Raw genomic sequence first — 19,238 nt, 5'->3', positions numbered from 1 at the left:
TGTGAAGAGATATCCACAAAAATTTATCTTGGACAATTTGTTTGTAAAAATGTATGTATAACAAAAAAAGGAACGCACCTAAAATCGGGTCAAGTTCTAATTGTTCAATTTGACTCTGTAGTAATAAGATCGGCTAAGCCCTATTTGGCTACTCCAGGAGCAACAGTTCATGGTCATTATGGGGAAATCATTAATGAAAGGGATACATTAGTTACATTTATATATGAAAAATCTAGGTCTGGTGACATCACGCAAGGCCTTCCAAAAGTGGAACAAGTCTTAGAAGTTCGTTTGATTGATTCAATATCGATGAATCTCGAAAAGAGGATTGATGGTTGGAACGAACGTATAACAAGAATTTTTGGAAGTCCTTGGGAATTCTTGATTGGGGCTGAGCTAACTATAGCGCAAAGTCGTATTTCGTTGGTTAACAAGATCCAAAAGGTTTATCGATCACAAGGGGTGCAGATCCATAATAGGCATATAGAAATTATTGTACGTCAAATAACATCAAAAGTCTTGGTTTCAGAAGATGGAATGTCTAATGTTTTTTTGCCTGGAGAACTAATTGGATTGTTTCGGGCGGAACGAACGGGACGCGCTTTAGAAGAAGCGATATGTTACCGAGCTACGTTATTGGGAATAACGAGAGCATCTCTTAATACTCAAAGTTTTATATCCGAGGCCAGTTTTCAGGAAATTGCTCGAGTTTTAGCAAAAGCAGCTCTCCGAGGCTGTATCGATTGGTTGAAAGGACTAAAAGAAAACGTTGTTCTAGGGGGATGATACCCGTTGGTACCGGATTCAAAGGATTCATACACCATTCAAGTCAACATAAGGACATTCCTTTGAAAACAAAAAAAAAGAATCGATTCGAGAGAAAGATGGGAGATATTTTGTTTTACCACCGAGAATTAGTTGATTCTTGTCTTTCAAGGAATTTCTGTGATAGATCAAAACAACAATGATTTTGGGGGTTTCAAAAATAGAAGAAATTCATCATTTTTATCTTTTATGTATTTGTTATGGTTATTTAATTTAGTAATAAAATAAAGAAATTAAAAAATGACGAATAGAAAGGAATTTATGGTTGGGGTTGTATATCAACAGCCAATTCGCGGTAGAGCGGTAGAAAAGAAGGTTCCGTTGGAACAATAATTTATTTCAGAATACCTCATCTCTTTAATTTAATGAAAAAAGAGAAAGTGTGGGGAGAAATGACAAGAAGATATTGGAACATCCATTTGGAAGAGATGATGGAAGCGGGAGTTAATTTTGGTCACGGTACTCGGAAATGGAATCCTAGAATATCGCCTTATATCTCCGCAAAATGTGAAGGTATTCATATTATAAATCTTACTAGAACTGCGCGTTTTTTATCAGAGGCTTGCGATTTAGTTTTTGACGCATCAAGTAGAGGAAAACAATTTTTAATTGTTGGGACAAAAAATAAAGCAGCTGACTCAGTAGCACGGGCTGCAATACGGGCTCGCTGTCATTATGTTAATAAAAAGTGGCTTGGCGGTATGTTAACGAATTGTTCCACGACAGAAACGAGACTTCATAAATTCAGGGACTTGAGAATGGAACAAACGGCAGGGAGACTCGCTCGTCTCGCAAATAGAGATGCAGCGGTGGTGAAGAGACAATTATCTCACTTGCAAACATATCTAGGTGGGATCAAATATATGACAGGATTACCAGATATTGTAATCATCGTTGATCAACACGAAGAATATACGGCTCTTCAAGAATGTATTACTTTGGGAATTCCAACGATTTGTTTAATCGATACAAATTGTGATCCGGATCTTGCAGATATTTCGATTCCCGCAAACGATGACGCTATAGCTTCAATTCAATTAATTCTTACCAAATTAGTATTTGCAATTTGCGAAGGCCGTTCTAGCTATATAAGAAACCCTGATTCATAATAAAATGAAAAATCAACTTACTAAACTTTATATCGGTTACTAGATCTTGAATCTCAAAAACTTGTTAAAAATACCAGGATATATTATGGAATTAATCAGTATCCAAAATAGAAAATTAAAATTAAAGTAGCCAAGTCGAGAAAGAGTTCGTTGAATCAAAATAATTTTTTTTTAAGTTATATTTCTGTCAGAGGACAATATGAATATTCTATCATATTCAATCAACCAGCTAAAGGGGTTATATGATATATTTGGTGTGGAAGTGGGTCAACATTTCTATTGGCAAATAGGAAGTTTCCAAATCCACGACCAGGTACTTATAACTTCTTGGGTTGTAATTGCTATTTTATTAGGTTCAGCTGCAATAGCTGTTCGGAGTCCACAAACGATTCCGACTGGCGGTCAAATTTTTTTTGAATATGTCCTTGAATTCATCTGAGACGTGAGCAAAACTCAAATTGGAGAAGAATATCGCCCTTGGGTTCCCTTTATTGGGACTATGTTTCTATTTATTTTTGTTTCTAATTGGTCCGGGGCTCTTTTACCTTGGAAAATCATACAGCTACCTCATGGGGAGTTAGCCGCACCCACGAATGATATAAATTCTACTGTTGCTTTAGCTTTACTCACGTCAGTCGCCTATTTCTATGCGGGTCTTACAAAAAAAGGATTAGGTTATTTTGGTAAATACATTCAACCAACTCCAATTCTTTTGCCCATTAACATCTTAGAAGATTTCACAAAACCTCTATCACTTAGTTTTCGACTTTTCGGAAATATATTAGCCGATGAATTAGTAGTTGTTGTTCTTGTTTCTTTAGTACCTTTAGTGGTTCCTATACCTGTCATGTTTCTTGGATTATTTACAAGTGGTATTCAGGTTCTTATTTTTGCAACTTTAGCCGCAGCTTATATAGGCAAATCCCTGGAAGGTCATCATTGATTCGTCTTAGGAAGAGTCTATCTCAGTTTAGATCCAAGTAAGGTAATATATATATGTGTGGCTCAAGATACTCTATCAAGATATTCGATTAAGAGGTTCTATCAAGATAATCTATTTTATTTTGAGCATAGAAATATATAAATACATACAGTCTAGCGGTATCTGATTGACTAAAAAATATAGCGGTTTACGTTATGTAAGAAATCCATGTATATTTTATATTAGATATTGCCAAGTTATATATGAATTGATAGTTAATTTGTCCTACTTGAATTTCGATAGCGATACCAACCGACGAAGTCTTTCAGGTTCGTTTATGACTGCGAATTGAATGAATAAACAGACAAAATAAAGAAAAAGATCAAAAAACGATTAATGATTAGAAAAAGGAAATGGAAAAACACAAGTTCTTTTGATTCAGAAAGACTTAACAAGTAGGAACTAAAAAAGATGAAGTCTTTCTAATGATCTAATGGTTTAATAATATTCTTATTTCCATTTTCAATTCGGTATTGTTAGTTATTTCGACTGGATTAATATTAGCAATGGAATAATTAAGTCATAATGCATTGGTTGATTGTATCATTAACCATTTATTTTTTTTTTTGTGTGTGAGGAACTTATCATGAATCCACTGATTTCTGCCGCTTCCGTTATTGCTGCTGGATTGGCTGTAGGGCTTGCTTCTATTGGACCTGGAGTTGGTTAAGGTATTGCCGCGGGACAAGCTGTAGAAGGTATTGCCAGACAGCCCGAAGCAGAAGGAAAAATACGAGGTACTTTATTACTTAGTTTAGCTTTTATGGAAGCTTTAACAATTTATGGATTGGTTGTAGCATTAGCACTTTTATTTGCGAATCCTTTTGTTTAATTCGATAAAAGAAATAGAAAAAATACGTATTTCTTTTCTAGTCTTGAACTTGGAGGTTGCTTTTTCACATTTATTTATAATGAAAAATTGCTCCTACAGAATTACTTATTCGTTGAGAAAATAATACGCGGGAAGGACTTCATTTGAGGATGAAGAATTCGTGTTACCCACTCGCTTTCTTCCTTCCTTCCCCTTCTTAGTTCGAGGGAGAAGTGTTGCAACAAAAGGAGTATTTCGCAATTCACATGAAACCGAGTACCTAATTCGGAATTCTTTTCCAATAAGTTTAAGTATTCTTTTTGTTGGGAATCTCAATTCAAAAAACATGCATTTCGAATTTATAAGTGGTTAAGAAGTTAAAAAATACAACGATTTTTTAGTTTATCTATAAGAGGAGATCATATGAAAAATGTAACCGATTCTTTCGTTTTCTTGGGTCACTGGCCATCCGCCGGGAGTTTCGGGTTTAATACCGATATTTTAGCATTAAATCTAATAAATCTCAGTGTAGTGCTTGGTGTATTGATCTTTTTTGGAAAGGGAGTGTGTGCGGGTTGTTTATTTCAAGAATAGGTTGGATTCAACCAACTGTAACTCTACCGCTTTTTCTTTATAAAAAATCAGGGCGAAAGTTGCATGATTTCACGAATGACTTCTGAAATCAATAATAAATAAAGAAATCATATGTAAGAACTATAGCATTTCGGGATTTATTGGTAACTATACTTTGATTCTCTATCAACCAATAATAATAATAATGCGGGATCATTACCATAACATGGTTAAAACTTAAATTGTTTGAAGTCCAGATACAGCAGGGTATTCTTTCTACCACTTTGTTAATACTTAATATACCGAATACCGAGACATTTTTTCAATTAAATAAAGAAAAATAGTTAGAAATCTTTCGATATAGAACACTCATGTCGATAAAATGATTTGAATCCCTTAATTTCTTGTTATTGAAAAAACGTTTATGTTTTTTTATTACTATTAAGGAAATAAATGCCAAAGGCCGAGTCGATGACCTACATATAAAGTAACACAAATTTTTGGATTTGAATAAAAAAAAACAACTTTGCTGACTTATCTATTTTTCTATTTTTGTTTGGGTCAGAAGAGTCCTCCGAATTTTCTAGTCTTGATTAATGATCGATTGATCGGTTTCTTTTTTACGCATATGAACAGAGAAGGGAGGATAGGTTCATTACAGCCAAAAAAGATATGGAAATTTGCCATAAATAATTGAAGTAATTGAGCGTGAGAGCCAAATGAATTGAAAGATTCAAGTTTGGTTCGGGAAGGGGTCATGAATGTTTTGAAATGAATGGAAAGATAATCCACTTTCATTAAGTGATTTATTAGATAATCGAAAACAGAGGATCTAGAATACTATTCGAAATTAAGACGAACTACGCGGAAAGGCCATTGAACAGTTGGAAAAAGCCAGGGCTCGCTTAAAGAAAGTCGAAATAGACGCGGATCAGTTTCGAGTGAATGGATATTCTGAAATAGAACGAGAAAAAATGAATTTGATTAATTCAACTTATAAAACTTTAGAACAATTCGAAAATTATAAAAACGAAACCATTCAGTTTGAACAACAAAAAGCGATTAATCAAGTCCGACAACGGGTTTTTCAACAAGCCTTACAAGGAGCTCTAGGGACTCTGAATAGTTCTTTGAACAATGAGTTACATTTACGAACCATCAATGCTAATATTGGCATGTTTGGTGCGATGAACGAAATAACTGATTAGTCCTTCTAGTTAATTGTATGTAGGTATTATTTTTTTGTTTCCAAAAGAAAAACGAACTAAGAAAGATTCATGGCAACCATTCGAGCAAACAAAATTAGCAAAATTATCCGTGAACGTATTGAAGGATGTTCAGTAAATTACTGAACATCCGTTATAAAGTGACAATAAAATGTGCAAAAGTTACACTAAAACGCACAAAAGTTGCCCTGACATATATAAAAGTTATTTATGCTTCATTGATAAATTTGACAAAAGTGTCACTAAATTTGACAAAAGTGACACTAAATCTGACAAAAGTGTACCCGATGTTCAGTAAATTACTGAAAATCGGGTGTATACAAAAGTTTTCCGTGAAAAGTTGATAGTCTTATGATAGATCAATTTGATAACTTGGTCCCATTTCTTCCCGATGGAACCGTTATTAAGCGGGCCACGAGATCTAACTCGAAGTTTGACTTAACACTTGATCACCTATAATTAGGATGTTAGGTGCCCCATGAATAATAAAAGCATGTCTATTATCAAAATTATAAAATTGTTGATCTTAAATGAAATAACTTCATATGTTAATGACCAATTATGGAAAATCAAGTTTACAGGAGAATTAAACATACATCTGACATTAGATATATCTATACAACATAGTTGCTGATATATTGTCATTACAAGAAATTAAAAGAAAGGGGGGAAGAAATAAAGTTTGTCACAAGTTCTAAGAAGTCTTATGCTTTCTAAATGCAAGCTCTTTCTTGCATCTATCTTCACATTCTAAGGTATGTACCTAATGTTATAGCAAGTTTCTGTTGAAGAAGCAACACGAACAAGTACGTCCTCTTACACACCAAACGCACTCGTGCCTGTAAGAGTTTTAATAGCAAAATCGATACATGGATCTTCAAACAAATCAGCAAAAAGCGGGCTTTCAGGACCCTCCTTAGCCTTGCAGTCAGTGATCATTCTGTCACACTTCTGATCTACTGCAGTTGGCTCTTGATCCTGATGTGGTCTTGCAATGCTTTTCGACTCCAAATCCTCTTTCTTTACTTTGAGGTCAGATGATATACCTGTACAAGGAAACTTATTGGAACCTGCAACATTGTCTTTGCAAATGTTGACAGAAAACTTAGGCTTCTTATAGCTGATATTAGTCCTGGTTTCAGACAGTTTTTCTCCAAGAAGGGATCCTATGGCCGGCGCAGAAAGATAGACAGTTTTAGGATTTTCCTTCTCCTTAAGCATTGAATCTATGATTTCTGATATATTTGGAATGCTGACAGCACTGCTGTCTTCACCTGCAACAACCAATCCAAATTTCAGACCTTTTAATCGACGATTCAATTCTTATCTGCACAACTTTTAGCTGATACAGCTCTTTCAGTTTTCACTTTTAACTACTTACATTGATCTGGATCAAGTATAAAGAAAGGAGTTGATTCTCTTTTCTTCTTAGTTCTAGAACTCCTTCCTCTCAAAGGTTTACTGATTGTTTTCTCTACTGTCTCCTTTGGAGTTTCAGCTCCGGTTTTTCCTCCCTTGGATTCATTCCTGGCTCTCTTCTATTCTCGATCGAGCAGCAATTAAACATAACAAGTTTTCAATATTGGAATGTAGCAGTAATGTATGTTTGGTACTAGTGTAGTACCATAAAATTAAGTTTTATAACCTAAAGGGAGGATTTTACCTTCTTATCTCCATTATTTGACTCAATCGATTTCTTCTGTTTTGGCACATCCTTTCTCAACAGCAATGAATCAAAACAATTGGTGAGTAATTGATATATTTTACACCATCAAAACATTGATTTATTTCACAACAATGTTAAAGTTGTAGAAAACTAGAAATTAGTCAAATTATATCACATAGGACTATAGGAGCATATTAGAAAAGATGTTTCATTCTGAATTTGAAAGCTGTTGATTAATTTACACTTACAGTATGCTGAATAAAATCAAAGTTCGCGTCTTCACTGTCCTTTGGTTTGTTCTTGGTTACATGTTTCCCTAACTTTCCCGATAGAAGATACCGGTCAATGTCCTTCAAAGACCGGAATATGTATCCATTTACAGGATCAGTATAGTACTGAAAATGAAAAACATTACTTCAGACTTAGTTGGTAAGTTCAAGAGAGCTAAATAAAGGCATTATGAATGAACTTGTAAGACATATCTAGCAGCATGCTAACTAATTCATGTAACAATAGTGTAAGAGATGATTTCAAAGTAGATTAATAACCTAATTCCAAAATTATATTACAAAAAATTTACTAGCACATCCTACAAGAAATCATTCACATCAAGAATTCAAGAAATTCTACCTAGAGTAAAAAAAATTATTTTTAGCAGATTGTTTTGTAGTAATGCCATGAGTACTTAGGGCCTAAAGAACTCAGCTGAACTGAAATGAATATTTTATAAGAGAAGAAAATTAGGAGCTGAGATGAGCTGAAAATAAACGTATGAGAACAGGCCCTTAGTTGAGAAACTAAGTTTGTAACATTGATCGATATCACAACTCTAATAAACCCGTAAAAATAAATACTTCGTACTTCATATAATTACCAAAATACCCTTATGAGTCCCTTGAATCCCAAAAACACCCTGTGATAGCAACTTTTATGATTAACCTTCGAACATTAAAATATCATAAGCAAAACAGAGATACAGATTATTTTTTTGCATGCATCTACTATTTCTTGAAAACAGAAGAGTTTAAGCACACTATTATTAAAACGGAACAAACAAATTGAATAAGATGGAAAAAAAAAAAACATCATTAATAACCAATGCATTAAAATTAAGCAATGAATAAGTGAATAATTACGAGAAAAAAGAAGATTAAGATTAAGAATTACTCTATCTTTTTTGCCACTTTTCCTAACTCTGATCTCAATCTTCCATCCTTCAGGTAGCCAATCTTCAGCCCTTATTTGCTCTCCCATAATATTTCCCCTATTTTTTCTTAGGTAATTAACACTAATTCACCTTAATTATCAAAAAAAAATTGCCCACTTTTATGCAACTCAACCTAAAACTTAGGGAGCACCGCTAAAATCTCAACATAGAGTGAGTGATCACATACACTTTCCACTCACTTCACTCACTCACTTACTTACTTACTCACTCACTCTCTTTAGTTCACTCACTTTATTATTGGTATTATAATTATGATGTTATAAAATTATAATATAAAGTATATATATTATTAATTAAAAGTCACAGAAAAATAGAGGAGTTTTGTAGAACACCAAGAGGGTTGATGTCCCACGTGGATGGTAGCAAAGTTGTTACACTAACACGATAGAAACTGAAACAAACGCACATTCTTACTTGAATTGTTTGTTTAACAGTTTAAGTTCCGAGGAAAGACAAGAGCATCGTTCTTCCACTATCTTTTTCACCTTCTTTCTCGCTTGTGTTCCTCCCCCTTTTTTTTTTAACTCTTCTATTTGGTCGTCTCACCAAAGTTTGTGTCTTCTTTGCCAATTGTCATCCTTCTTACGCCTTCCCAAAACGTGTCATATCTAACGAACGTACCATTTTTTGTTACGGGTTTGTTTATATATCCTAAACGTCCCCTTATTTTCCGATTATGTATATATGACCATTGTTTCAAATGTATTGCAGAACTCTTTAATGTTCGGATATCAAATGTAAAGAAATATCAATATTAATATCAAATGTATACATGCATAATGGATGTTATATTGATGACAAACTTGTAAATAAGTTGAAATTTTTTAATTAAAAAAAAGGCCGCATTGATAGATACATAAGCCAATCTAAAGCTTCTTACATCAGTTTAAGCTCTTGATTGGATTGACCTGATCGTACGTCTTACACGCAATAATGCTATACAATGATGATTGCGATTGAAAGTACAACAATTGTTCTACATTTTACCCTTGAGTATGTTACATGCGCGTGTTTAATTTGTCCTCCTCGTAAGCTCCCGCCAATCACCTTCTATGCAAATTTACTAAAATACCCTTAGTTCGCGTATACTTACCTAACCAGGTCTATTTGGGACGTACTAATTTAGAAATTCATACACTTGGTACATTACTAGAATGAGTGATGTAACATCTTTGCATTACCCCTTGTGGCTCAAGCAAGTTTGCATATTATCATAGTACAAATTAAAGAGAGTATGTAGTTTGTTCTTATAAAACCTTTTTCTTTGTTAGGTAGGTTGGTACAATATATTGTCAGGAGACTCAGGACACAAGTAACTATACAACAACAACAATAATAATACAATATGATATGCTCTCTATATAAATCTTGTGTGGCTCACAATGTTTGAACATATTAAGGGTGTTTATCAAAATAAACATTCATTATCAATTAATTTGAACATTAAGTTATAATTGTCTGCCAAGAATAACAGGCCATTTCAACATTTGCATATGCTCATATAGTTCCCTAGTTCAGCCACAACAGCACCTATACAGTTAGGAGTAGGACCTTATGTCTTACTTGTATCATGTAAATCTTGAAAATTGAAGTTACATTATTCCACAATATGGTATATTTGTACAAGGCGTTTGTGGGTTCAAACCAACCCGTCCACACCTTCATTAATGTGTCTCCGCCCCTATATATAAATATATTATTAGCGTTATGTCTATTTTTAGATAAAGTCGTATCATTATCCTTTTAAATCCTTTAAACTTTCAATTCAACCTTATTCCACATAAAATAATAAAAAGAAAAAAAAAACACTATAATCATAAGAAGAAATGAAACACGATATAATTTAAAAGAACAACCTGATCAATAAGAAGTTTTAACTTTATAATCTTGTACATACAAAAGAAACTTTAGGTGGGAAAAAAAGAACTAACTATATGATCAAATGCATATAGCATATATATATATATATATATATATATATATATATATATATATATATATATATATATATATATATATATATATATACTAAGTATATCATAACTTAATTAGCTAGATATGAAAATCATCGGCCAAAATTTATAACACTATTGTAGAAGATCGATAATGAAAACAAAATAAAAAATTTTAACTTATAAGTAATAACATTAAACAAAAAAAAAACCAATACAAATTTCATCCTAACCCTTGAAACTTGTACAATCTTTGACGAGCTAGCCTTAACGATTTTGAATTGGATTTGGAGAGCCTCCTGGTATTGATCTCCTATGTAATGTATATAGAGCTGTCAGTTTCTGACCCGAACCGTTAAATCCGACTGTTTCGAACCGATCCGAAAAGGAACTGAACTATTTAAAACCCGTTTTTTAGAAACCGAAAACTGACCCGACCCAATTTTTTCCAAACCGAAGCTGAACTAAACCGAATTTGTGCAAACCGTTACTAACCCGACCCGTTATCAAGCCAAACCGCTACAACCCGAAACTGAAAGCAACCCAAACCGATTACGTTTAAACCCGATAGTAACCCGACCCGTTTTAAACCGAAAACCGTTAAAACCCGATAAAAATCCGATAAACCTAAATCGTTCCAACCCGTAACCCGTTGTGACCGAACCGGTTATAATCCGTAACCCGTTGTGATCGAACCGTTTACGACCCGTAGCCCGTTATGACCAAACCGTTTAAAACCCGTAACCCGTTATGACCGAGTCATTTACAACCTGTTACCCAATATGTTTATGATCTAATCTGTTTCAACCCACTACTCGATAAACCCGACTTATTTATAACTTGAATTGATTATAACATGACTCGTTCCTACCCATTATATGACTAATTCGACTCGATAATCATCCAACTCAATTTTAACCCGATATGATTTGATTAGAAACCCGTTTCAAATTGGGTAAACTCGTTTTCAAACCAACCAAGTTCAATCTAAACCGATTATAATCGAAACAATAATGGTTGGACCCGATTTCACCCGATCTATTTTGAACCGAAACCCATTTTCGAACCGACCCAGTTAAACCCAAACTGATTATGACCCGAACCAATTACGACCCGTCCTTATTAAGACCCGAATTGTTTTTAACCAAAACCCACATTAAATGGGCTAAACTTCTTTTCAAACCGACCCAGTTCAACCCAAATTGATTATGACCCGAACCGACCAGAACCCGACCCGATAAGGACCCGATCCGAATAGAAACTGCTAGGGGTGGGACTTCGGTCTGGCAGTTCGGTTTGACCTCAGTTTGAAACGGTTTCGGTTTGAAACGGTTCGGGTTAAAACGGTTTCATTTAGACGCTGGGTCGGTTCAGTTCGGTTTTGATTAGTCGCAGGTCGGTTCGATTTCGGTTTATTTTTGTACGATTTAAATTCGGTTCGGGTCATAAACGGTTCGGTTTATAAACAGTTCGGGTCTTAGTCAGATCGGTTAGAAACGGGTCGCTTCAGGGGCGGATTTACTCGGGTCAATGCCAGTTTAGTTTTTAAACGGTTCGGTTAATAATCGGGTCGGTTTGAAACAGGTCGGTTCAGGGGCGAGTTTACCCGGGTCAATGCCCGTTCGGTTTATAAACAGTTCGGGTCATGATCTGACCAGTTTGAAACGGATCGGTTCAGGGGCGGTTTTACCGGGTCAACGTCGGTCCGGGTTCATATCGGTTCGGGTCATGAACGGATTATTTTGAAATGGGTCGGTTCAGGGGCGGGTTTACCCGGGTTAATGCTAGTTCGATTCATATCGGTTCGGATTATACTCGGTTTGGTGCTAAAATCGTTCGGGTTAGTTTGGTAATCAGTTAAATTGGATCGGGTTGAAATCGAGTTTTAAAAAGTGGTTTTGACCAGTTAGCGCGTTTTGTTTTATATCAAGTTGGGACTAGTATTTCCATTTCATTAGCGGGTCGGCATAGGTTGGTGAAAAAAATAATGGATCGAGTAGAAATTGGGTTTTAAGAGATTTTTGACCGGTTAGCTATTTCGTTTTATATAAAGTTGGGACTTCGTCACTTTATTTTCAGACATCGGATTATATACAATTACACAAATCTTCATTTATTCAATTATTCTATGTCATGTTAATATGTTATGTTTCAAGTTTGGTTATACTCTTGTTGTTGTTTATTCGATATTATCATATTAGTTTATTACAAATTTATAATGTATTAATGTATTATTGTTTCATTATTAAATATATATTATTAGGTTATCAGCTTCTTGTTGGATTGTTTTAGATATCGTGTCATGACCATGTTTTGATGAGTTGCTACTTTGAATACGATAAATCGATTCAGATATCAGATTATATAGAATTACAGAAATTCTCATTCATTCTATATCATGTTAATGTGTTATGTTTCAAATTTGGTTATAGTCTTGTTGTTGTTTATTAAATATTAGTCTATTATAAATTTATATGGTATTAATGTATTATTGTTTCATTATCAAATATTATCAGGCTATCAGCTTCTTGTTTTAATTGTTTTAAAGATCGCGTCATAACCATGATTTGATGAATTGGTACTTTGAATACGATAAATCGATAATTGATATTGTAATAAACTAATAATTTAATGTTACGGAACTATATTTGGATGTTTAATTAAAATCACGATTATTCAATTTCCCATTAGTCTAATAAAGTAATAATTGACAATTGTTTGTAACTATTCCATAATTTTGGTGTTAAAGTTATATTGCTGAATTACTCTGTTGTCTTACCCTCTCTAATCACCTTTTAAGATTACGTGCCTACAAGACTGCAACATATATATGTTGCAACTTGCAAGTTAAAGAAAACGGGTGGGAAATTAGAAGTATTCAATTAGATCGATCATCAACTGTTTTAAGTTTTAATAATCAGATACATTTATCGATTATCTATACATACCAATGATAGTATGATACCAATCGTACCATACATTATTATTTATTACATATACTGATATACATATAACTAATATACATTAAATATGTCATATTGAATCAATTCCAATTTTCAAACATTTGTGTTTCTTACAATTTATAAGTTACATAAAGTTAAGAGTACAGTAGTGTTTTTATTAGTACGTAGCTATGAATAAAAAAATCATACTATCCAAATCCATTACCCCATGATCCGTGTCACCGTCTTATATTAAATATCAGCCATTGATTTGCATGTCATCTAACGGCCTATCATCGCACACATTGCAATTCACGATCCGTGTGTTTTCTTTTCCACCAATCAGATCACTCTTACCATCGTCTCTTTAGTACTCTTTTTGATTTCTCTCTCGTTTTCTTAATCCTCTTCTGTAATATTATCAATAATATGCTCACTGCTCTCTCATTTTCTCTCTCATCTCCTCTTCCTTCTTGCTTTCTTCTTCTTCCTTCTTCTCCCTTCTTCCGTCTATGTTCTCCTTTCTTCCATCTCGTTTCTCCGTCTCCGTCCACCGGCACCACGCACGACGGTTTTTATGGTCAAATTCGACCACGAAACTCTAGATCTAGTTGTTTCATGATCAAATTTGGCCTTTTAAAACCAAATTCGAGGCCAAATTCAGGATTAATATATAAGGTGTTTTCGTTCTTCCTTTTTTTATTTTAGTTTTTCTTTTTAATTTTTTTTCATGTTGTGGGCAACGGAGGGGGCCGAGTTAGGGTGGGTGCGGCGGCGGTTAGACTGGGTTCGGGTGGGTGGGGAGGGAGGATTTTTCGAGGGAGGGAGGGAGTTTTATGGTGGGTGAGCAATTAGAGTGAGTTGGGGGGTTTCAAGGATGTTGGGTTTCGTGGGGGTGGGTGGGGAGGGGTTACGGTGGGTTTGGGTTTTTTTTTCGATTTTTTTGTATGGGGTGGGGTGGGGTGTGTTACGGTGACGGTGACGGTGGTGGGTGTGGTTGGGGTTGGGTCTTTTTTTTTTTTTTTTTTTTTTTTTTTTTTTTTTTTTTTTTACAGTGACGGTGGTGGGTGGGGTGGGGTGGGGTTTGTTAAGGGGGTGGGGTGGGGTACGTTACGGTGATGGTGGTAGGTGGGGTGGGGTATGGGTCTGGGTTTTTATTATTTACGGTGACGGTGGTGGATGGGGTGGGGTAAGGTTTGGGTCTGGGTTTTTTTATTTACGGTGGGTGGTGGGGTGGGGTGGGGTGGGTTACGGTAATTATGGTGGGTGCGGGGGTGGTGTTAGGGTGGGTCTGGGTTGACGTTGGTGGGGTGGGGGTGGGTTACGGTAACGGTGGTGGGGTGGGGGTGGGTTACGGTAACGGTGGGGGGTGGGGGTAGTGTTAGGGTGGGTCTGGGGTGACGGCGGGGGTGTTGTTAGGGTGGGTTACGGTGGTGGGTGGGTGGAGGGTGGTTGGATTGGGTGGGTGGCCAATTTTTTTCATTTTTTTATTTAATTTATAACTCCTAATTTAGTTATACAAGAATATAATTTTAATTTTATAATAGCAAAAAAATTTACAAATTTAAATCAATAATTATATGTAAAAAAAATTGTACTGTTAAATTACATTAAACATCAAATATATTTCGTGGAATTCTAACAAATTGTTAAAGGCTGTAAATAGTTCAATTTGAATGGAACGGGTTGTAAACGGTCCGGTTTAAATAGTTTGTAATCAGATCGGTTTAAACGGGTTGCGGTTTGAAAATAGTTCGGTTTAAACGGTTTAATGGGTTATAACAGTTCGGTTTAAACGGTTAGCGGGTTGTAAATGGTTCGATTTAAACGGTTTTTTCCTACGGTTTAAACGGTTTTGGTTTATAAACGGTTCGGTTTAAACAGTTAGCGGGTTAACATTAATCGGTTCAAACGGTTTCGGTTTATAAACGGTTTGGTTTGTTATTGGTTTATGGTTCGTAACGGGTTAACATTAATTGGTTCGGTTCGGTTTCGGTTGACATTATACGGTTCAGTTCGGTTTTCGGTTTAAAATTAGCGGGTTATAAACGGTTCGGTCCGTGATGGTTCGGTTCGGTAACGGACGGTTTCACGGTTCGGTTTGAAAAGTCCCACCCCTAGAAACTGCAATTAAAAAAACCAAACCGAACTGACCCGATAATTTTCAAAACCGACCCAAACCGACCCGTTTATTATTTCAATCCATTATAAACCGACTCGTTATAACCCGAAACTGATAAACCCAACCCAAACCCGAACTGTTTAACGAATTGACACCCCTAAATGTATACAATCTGTCCTCGTCGTTCATGAAATTAACACGGCTGCCATTACAGAATTGAAGAAGCAATGTTAATATACATGTTAACGTGTAAAGAACGAGTAATGAAGTGTTTTGTTTAATCATGGAGGAAATGATCAATTTGAAATAAATGAAGAAGAATAAAATTTGGAAAAGAGGAAGATTAGCAGATCAAATTAATGCATGGTTTTGTTTTTGTGGGCTGTTATAGTGTTATATAATGGTAAGATTTGTTATGTTAGGTTGTCAAAATTTGTTGAAATTATGCAGTATTAGTACACGTAGTGTAAGTATTAATTAAATGAAGAACTAACCATATCATATAATCATATATATCATAAGGTACGTGCATTATTGATGCTTTATTGGAGGCTACTAATTAATTAATTAAGTTTTTTCTTATCATGCAAATGGCTGACTTTATATGTTTAATCACCATTTATTATTTGGTCAAGAATTGGGTTTTAATATCTTTAATTAATTGCTAACAAAAACATGCCTGGCCAGTTCATTTCTGACATGATCAAAAAATTGAAAGTCCTTTTTGTGAACAAAATTCTCTCTTAATTGAAGCTAGGGTTATACATTTTCAGTTTGATCGAGATGATTTTGTTCTCTTTCTATGGTACAATAACTAGTTCGTAATATATTGTTTCAATGTACTCTCTCTTTTTCTGAATATGTGACACACTTTGACTTTTATCATAACTTTGATCGAGATGATTTATGTTGATGTATGTTATTGAAATAAGTTATTTTATAAACTAATAATATATATTATTAAAATTTTTTGTAGGATTCCAAGTTGGATTCTACAATTCAACTCTATAGATACATTATAGTTGTATTGTGTAATTGTGTTGTTTGGATTCAAATACAGATTCACACGAATACTATAACTTAGCTATACAATATGTAATGTGATACGGAAAACTAACTTTTTCTAACCCCCGGCCCGTGTATATAGTTTAATTATCAATTCGGGGCAAAGAGATGATAATAATTTTATATATATGTGCCAAAAAAAAGTGATTTTTTATTTTTAGTTGGGGGAGGGTGGTGGTATTATAACACAAAAACATTTGGGACCATTTAGGCATTTACCATGCTACTCCAATTAAAATACCGTATAAAAAAGGAACATGAAGATGATGACATCTCAATGATCTCATATTCTCATGTCTTGTATATATACTACGTGTATATGAATATGAATGATCGAATTGATGTCACATTTTTTTCAGGTACTCTTTCTAAAACCCTTATTCAGCATATTTTTTTAGGGTGATGCTATATATAACCCTTAAGGCTATAAATAAATTTTTTTTTTTTTTGGTATAAGTTTAGAAATGCATGATAAAATCTCGCGCAAATCAGTGTAACGGATGAATATAGTTCATTAATTATATAATATGAGTATATCCTATCGTAAGCATTGGTCTTAGTTGGCTAATCCTAATTATCCGTCAAATTAAATGATTAAGTTCATGCATGCTAATTTAGACAAAGTTTTCCCTTAAAAAATAAAAAATAATTTGACGATGTCAAGAGTACTACATACGTGTCGTTGCCTGGCACTGGCAGTAGTTGTAGATAATTTAATAACACGGTTAGTTAAGAGTTATAATATGATGAATGTCAAGCTAAGAGTTAGCTAATTAATGTACGTGCAGTGTTTGGTATATCTTGCAATACCATAACTTAGTATTCTATATATATATACATAAATTAACACCGAATTAAGCGTGAAAACTGCTATAACAACCTTGTATTATTATAAATCAAGTCTAATCAACAAAAAAAATTAAAAACCTTGCTAAACGACAAGATTCAGCATTAAGATTGGCTTCTTATCTACTTAGTACTGTATGAACTATATCATACCTAGAGCTTTATTGCTTGTTGAATTTCATACAAAGTTTTTTGGTTGGTGGTAAGAAGTTGGCTTTATATAGTGATTTCAAAATGTTAAAATTATTAATTGTTAAGTAAGTGTAAATTGTAATTCCGTGTTACTGTACAATATAGATGGATTTATTGCGAAAAACAAAATGTTACCCGTGGTTTTTACACCTCTAATATAAGCTACTAAGCTAAAATATAATGAATTAAAATTTATGAGATATTTTATTTTGAAAAAATAGTTTACAGCCTCTCAAGAAGTTGTACTTGTTATACATAACTTAAGTATTTGTCATGGAACAATTGTCTACTATACATTTATTGGATGAACCAAATATATCTCACCGTTTTTATATATCAACCAAACAATTTCCAACTAATGTATAATGTATTATATAGTTCATTATTTTTTGTCAAACAAATCAGTCAACGCGCTATCAGTCTACTTATTCTATTCGATCAAAATTATATTGATTGTTTTAGGCACTGCCTGAATTCACCTAAAAACTTATTCTGAATCCAATGACAATAGTATAACTCTCAATTTCATGTTCACACATAAACTCAGATCAAGTAATGAACTTTTCATCTTCTATACAAAAGTACAGAACCAAAAACTGATAATAAAAATATGTCAGAATACCAAATATATAATTTCAACACCAAATTTAATTTTAAACCATATATTCATATATATATAACAAATTGGCATGTATTGTATACTCTATTAACATACTTAATCAGAGCTAGAACTGATAAAAATTTCTATAAAAACTGCAACAAAATTGAAGAACACCGGATCAATTATGAAGCGGATTAGGCCCCGTTGGAGTAGAAATATGTGTGACAGCATGAACTGTTTTTACCTCTGTAACACTAACCTCCTCTGAACTACCAAAATTTACATGAATCTGAGTATCAGACTGATGCAGAACTCGTCGCGCAGATCTTTGTTGGATTTGATGATAGACAGCAGGTTGATCGAAGAAGAGTGTAAAGAGGATCAATGAACTCCCAAGAATCATCAAAAGAACCAAATTTTTTGTACACGAACAACTTTGAGTTGACATGTTTAAGTACCAAATATTTGGTTAAAAAAAATGGTAACAATATATATGTTGTTTTCTTGTGTTCTGTAAGCTTAGTAGGAGATTAATAAACCAAGAATTATGAAAAGGCAAAACTATAGGGTATATAGATGTGTCATTTAGTGTAAGAAAGAGACAACCACGGGTTTCATAATTCATATGCATAATTGCATATGGTCCCATCTTGTTATTGATTGAGGTTGCTTGTATACTCTGACAATAGAGATTAATGTTGGGTTAATCAGATGATTAGTTTACGATAATCCGAAATCGGATGAGTTTAAGCTTGAATATAGATGTTTAAATGTTGGGTTTTTCAGGGAAAGTGTCAATGTTGGTGATGAGATAATCAAACTACTGGCTTGAATTTTCTAATTATGCTATGATTAGAGTTTTACCAGTTTCTAAAGTTCAGAACCCAAATAGGACTTTTACTTGATTTTGACCCTTTTTAGGATTTTACATGGATTTGGTGATGTTGTACAATAAGTCAGCCTTGCGTCAAGATCGATTTATGTTACGGTGAAAATTTTATCTGATTTTTATATGGAATATGGAATCATGTGAACGGATTATTTATCGGTCTTATACATAAATTTGTGTCTTTTAGAGCTAGATTAGCTTCTTAGGTT

General features: G+C 34.0%; 1 protein-coding gene across 1 annotated transcript; it reads right to left on the bottom strand.

The window, feature by feature from the left end:
• Positions 1–6,027: 6,027 nt before the first annotated feature.
• On the bottom strand, positions 6,028–8,990 carry LOC110729453. The gene is made up of 5 exons (XM_021909187.1): positions 8,360–8,990; positions 7,441–7,587; positions 7,190–7,240; positions 6,908–7,064; positions 6,028–6,800 (listed from the first exon to the last, which is right to left on the bottom strand). Exons 1-5 carry the CDS (start codon positions 8,444–8,446, stop codon positions 6,343–6,345), a joined length of 900 nt encoding a protein of 299 aa, XP_021764879.1. The 5' UTR covers positions 8,447–8,990; the 3' UTR covers positions 6,028–6,342.
• Positions 8,991–19,238: the final 10,248 nt, after the last annotated feature.

The sequence above is a fragment of the Chenopodium quinoa genome, unplaced genomic scaffold, assembly GCF_001683475.1.
Source record: "Chenopodium quinoa cultivar QQ74 unplaced genomic scaffold, ASM168347v1, whole genome shotgun sequence".
NCBI lineage: Eukaryota > Viridiplantae > Streptophyta > Magnoliopsida > Caryophyllales > Amaranthaceae > Chenopodium > Chenopodium quinoa.
This window is presented reverse-complemented; position numbering and strand designations above follow the sequence as displayed.

What these genes read in the sequence shown, in the direction of transcription:
- LOC110729453 (XM_021909187.1), bottom strand. Translation starts at nt 8,446, where the DNA reads ATGGGAGAGCAAATAAGGGCTGAAGATTGGCTACCTGAAGGATGGAAG. An exon ending in AAAGTGGCAAAAAAGATAGA is followed by an intron (nt 7,588 to 8,359) that starts GTAATTCTTAAT and finishes TTTCATTTTCAG; the next exon opens with TACTATACTGATCCTGTAAA. An exon ending in TTGATTTTATTCAGCATACT is followed by an intron (nt 7,241 to 7,440) that starts GTAAGTGTAAAT and finishes CTGTTGAGAAAG; the next exon opens with GATGTGCCAAAACAGAAGAA.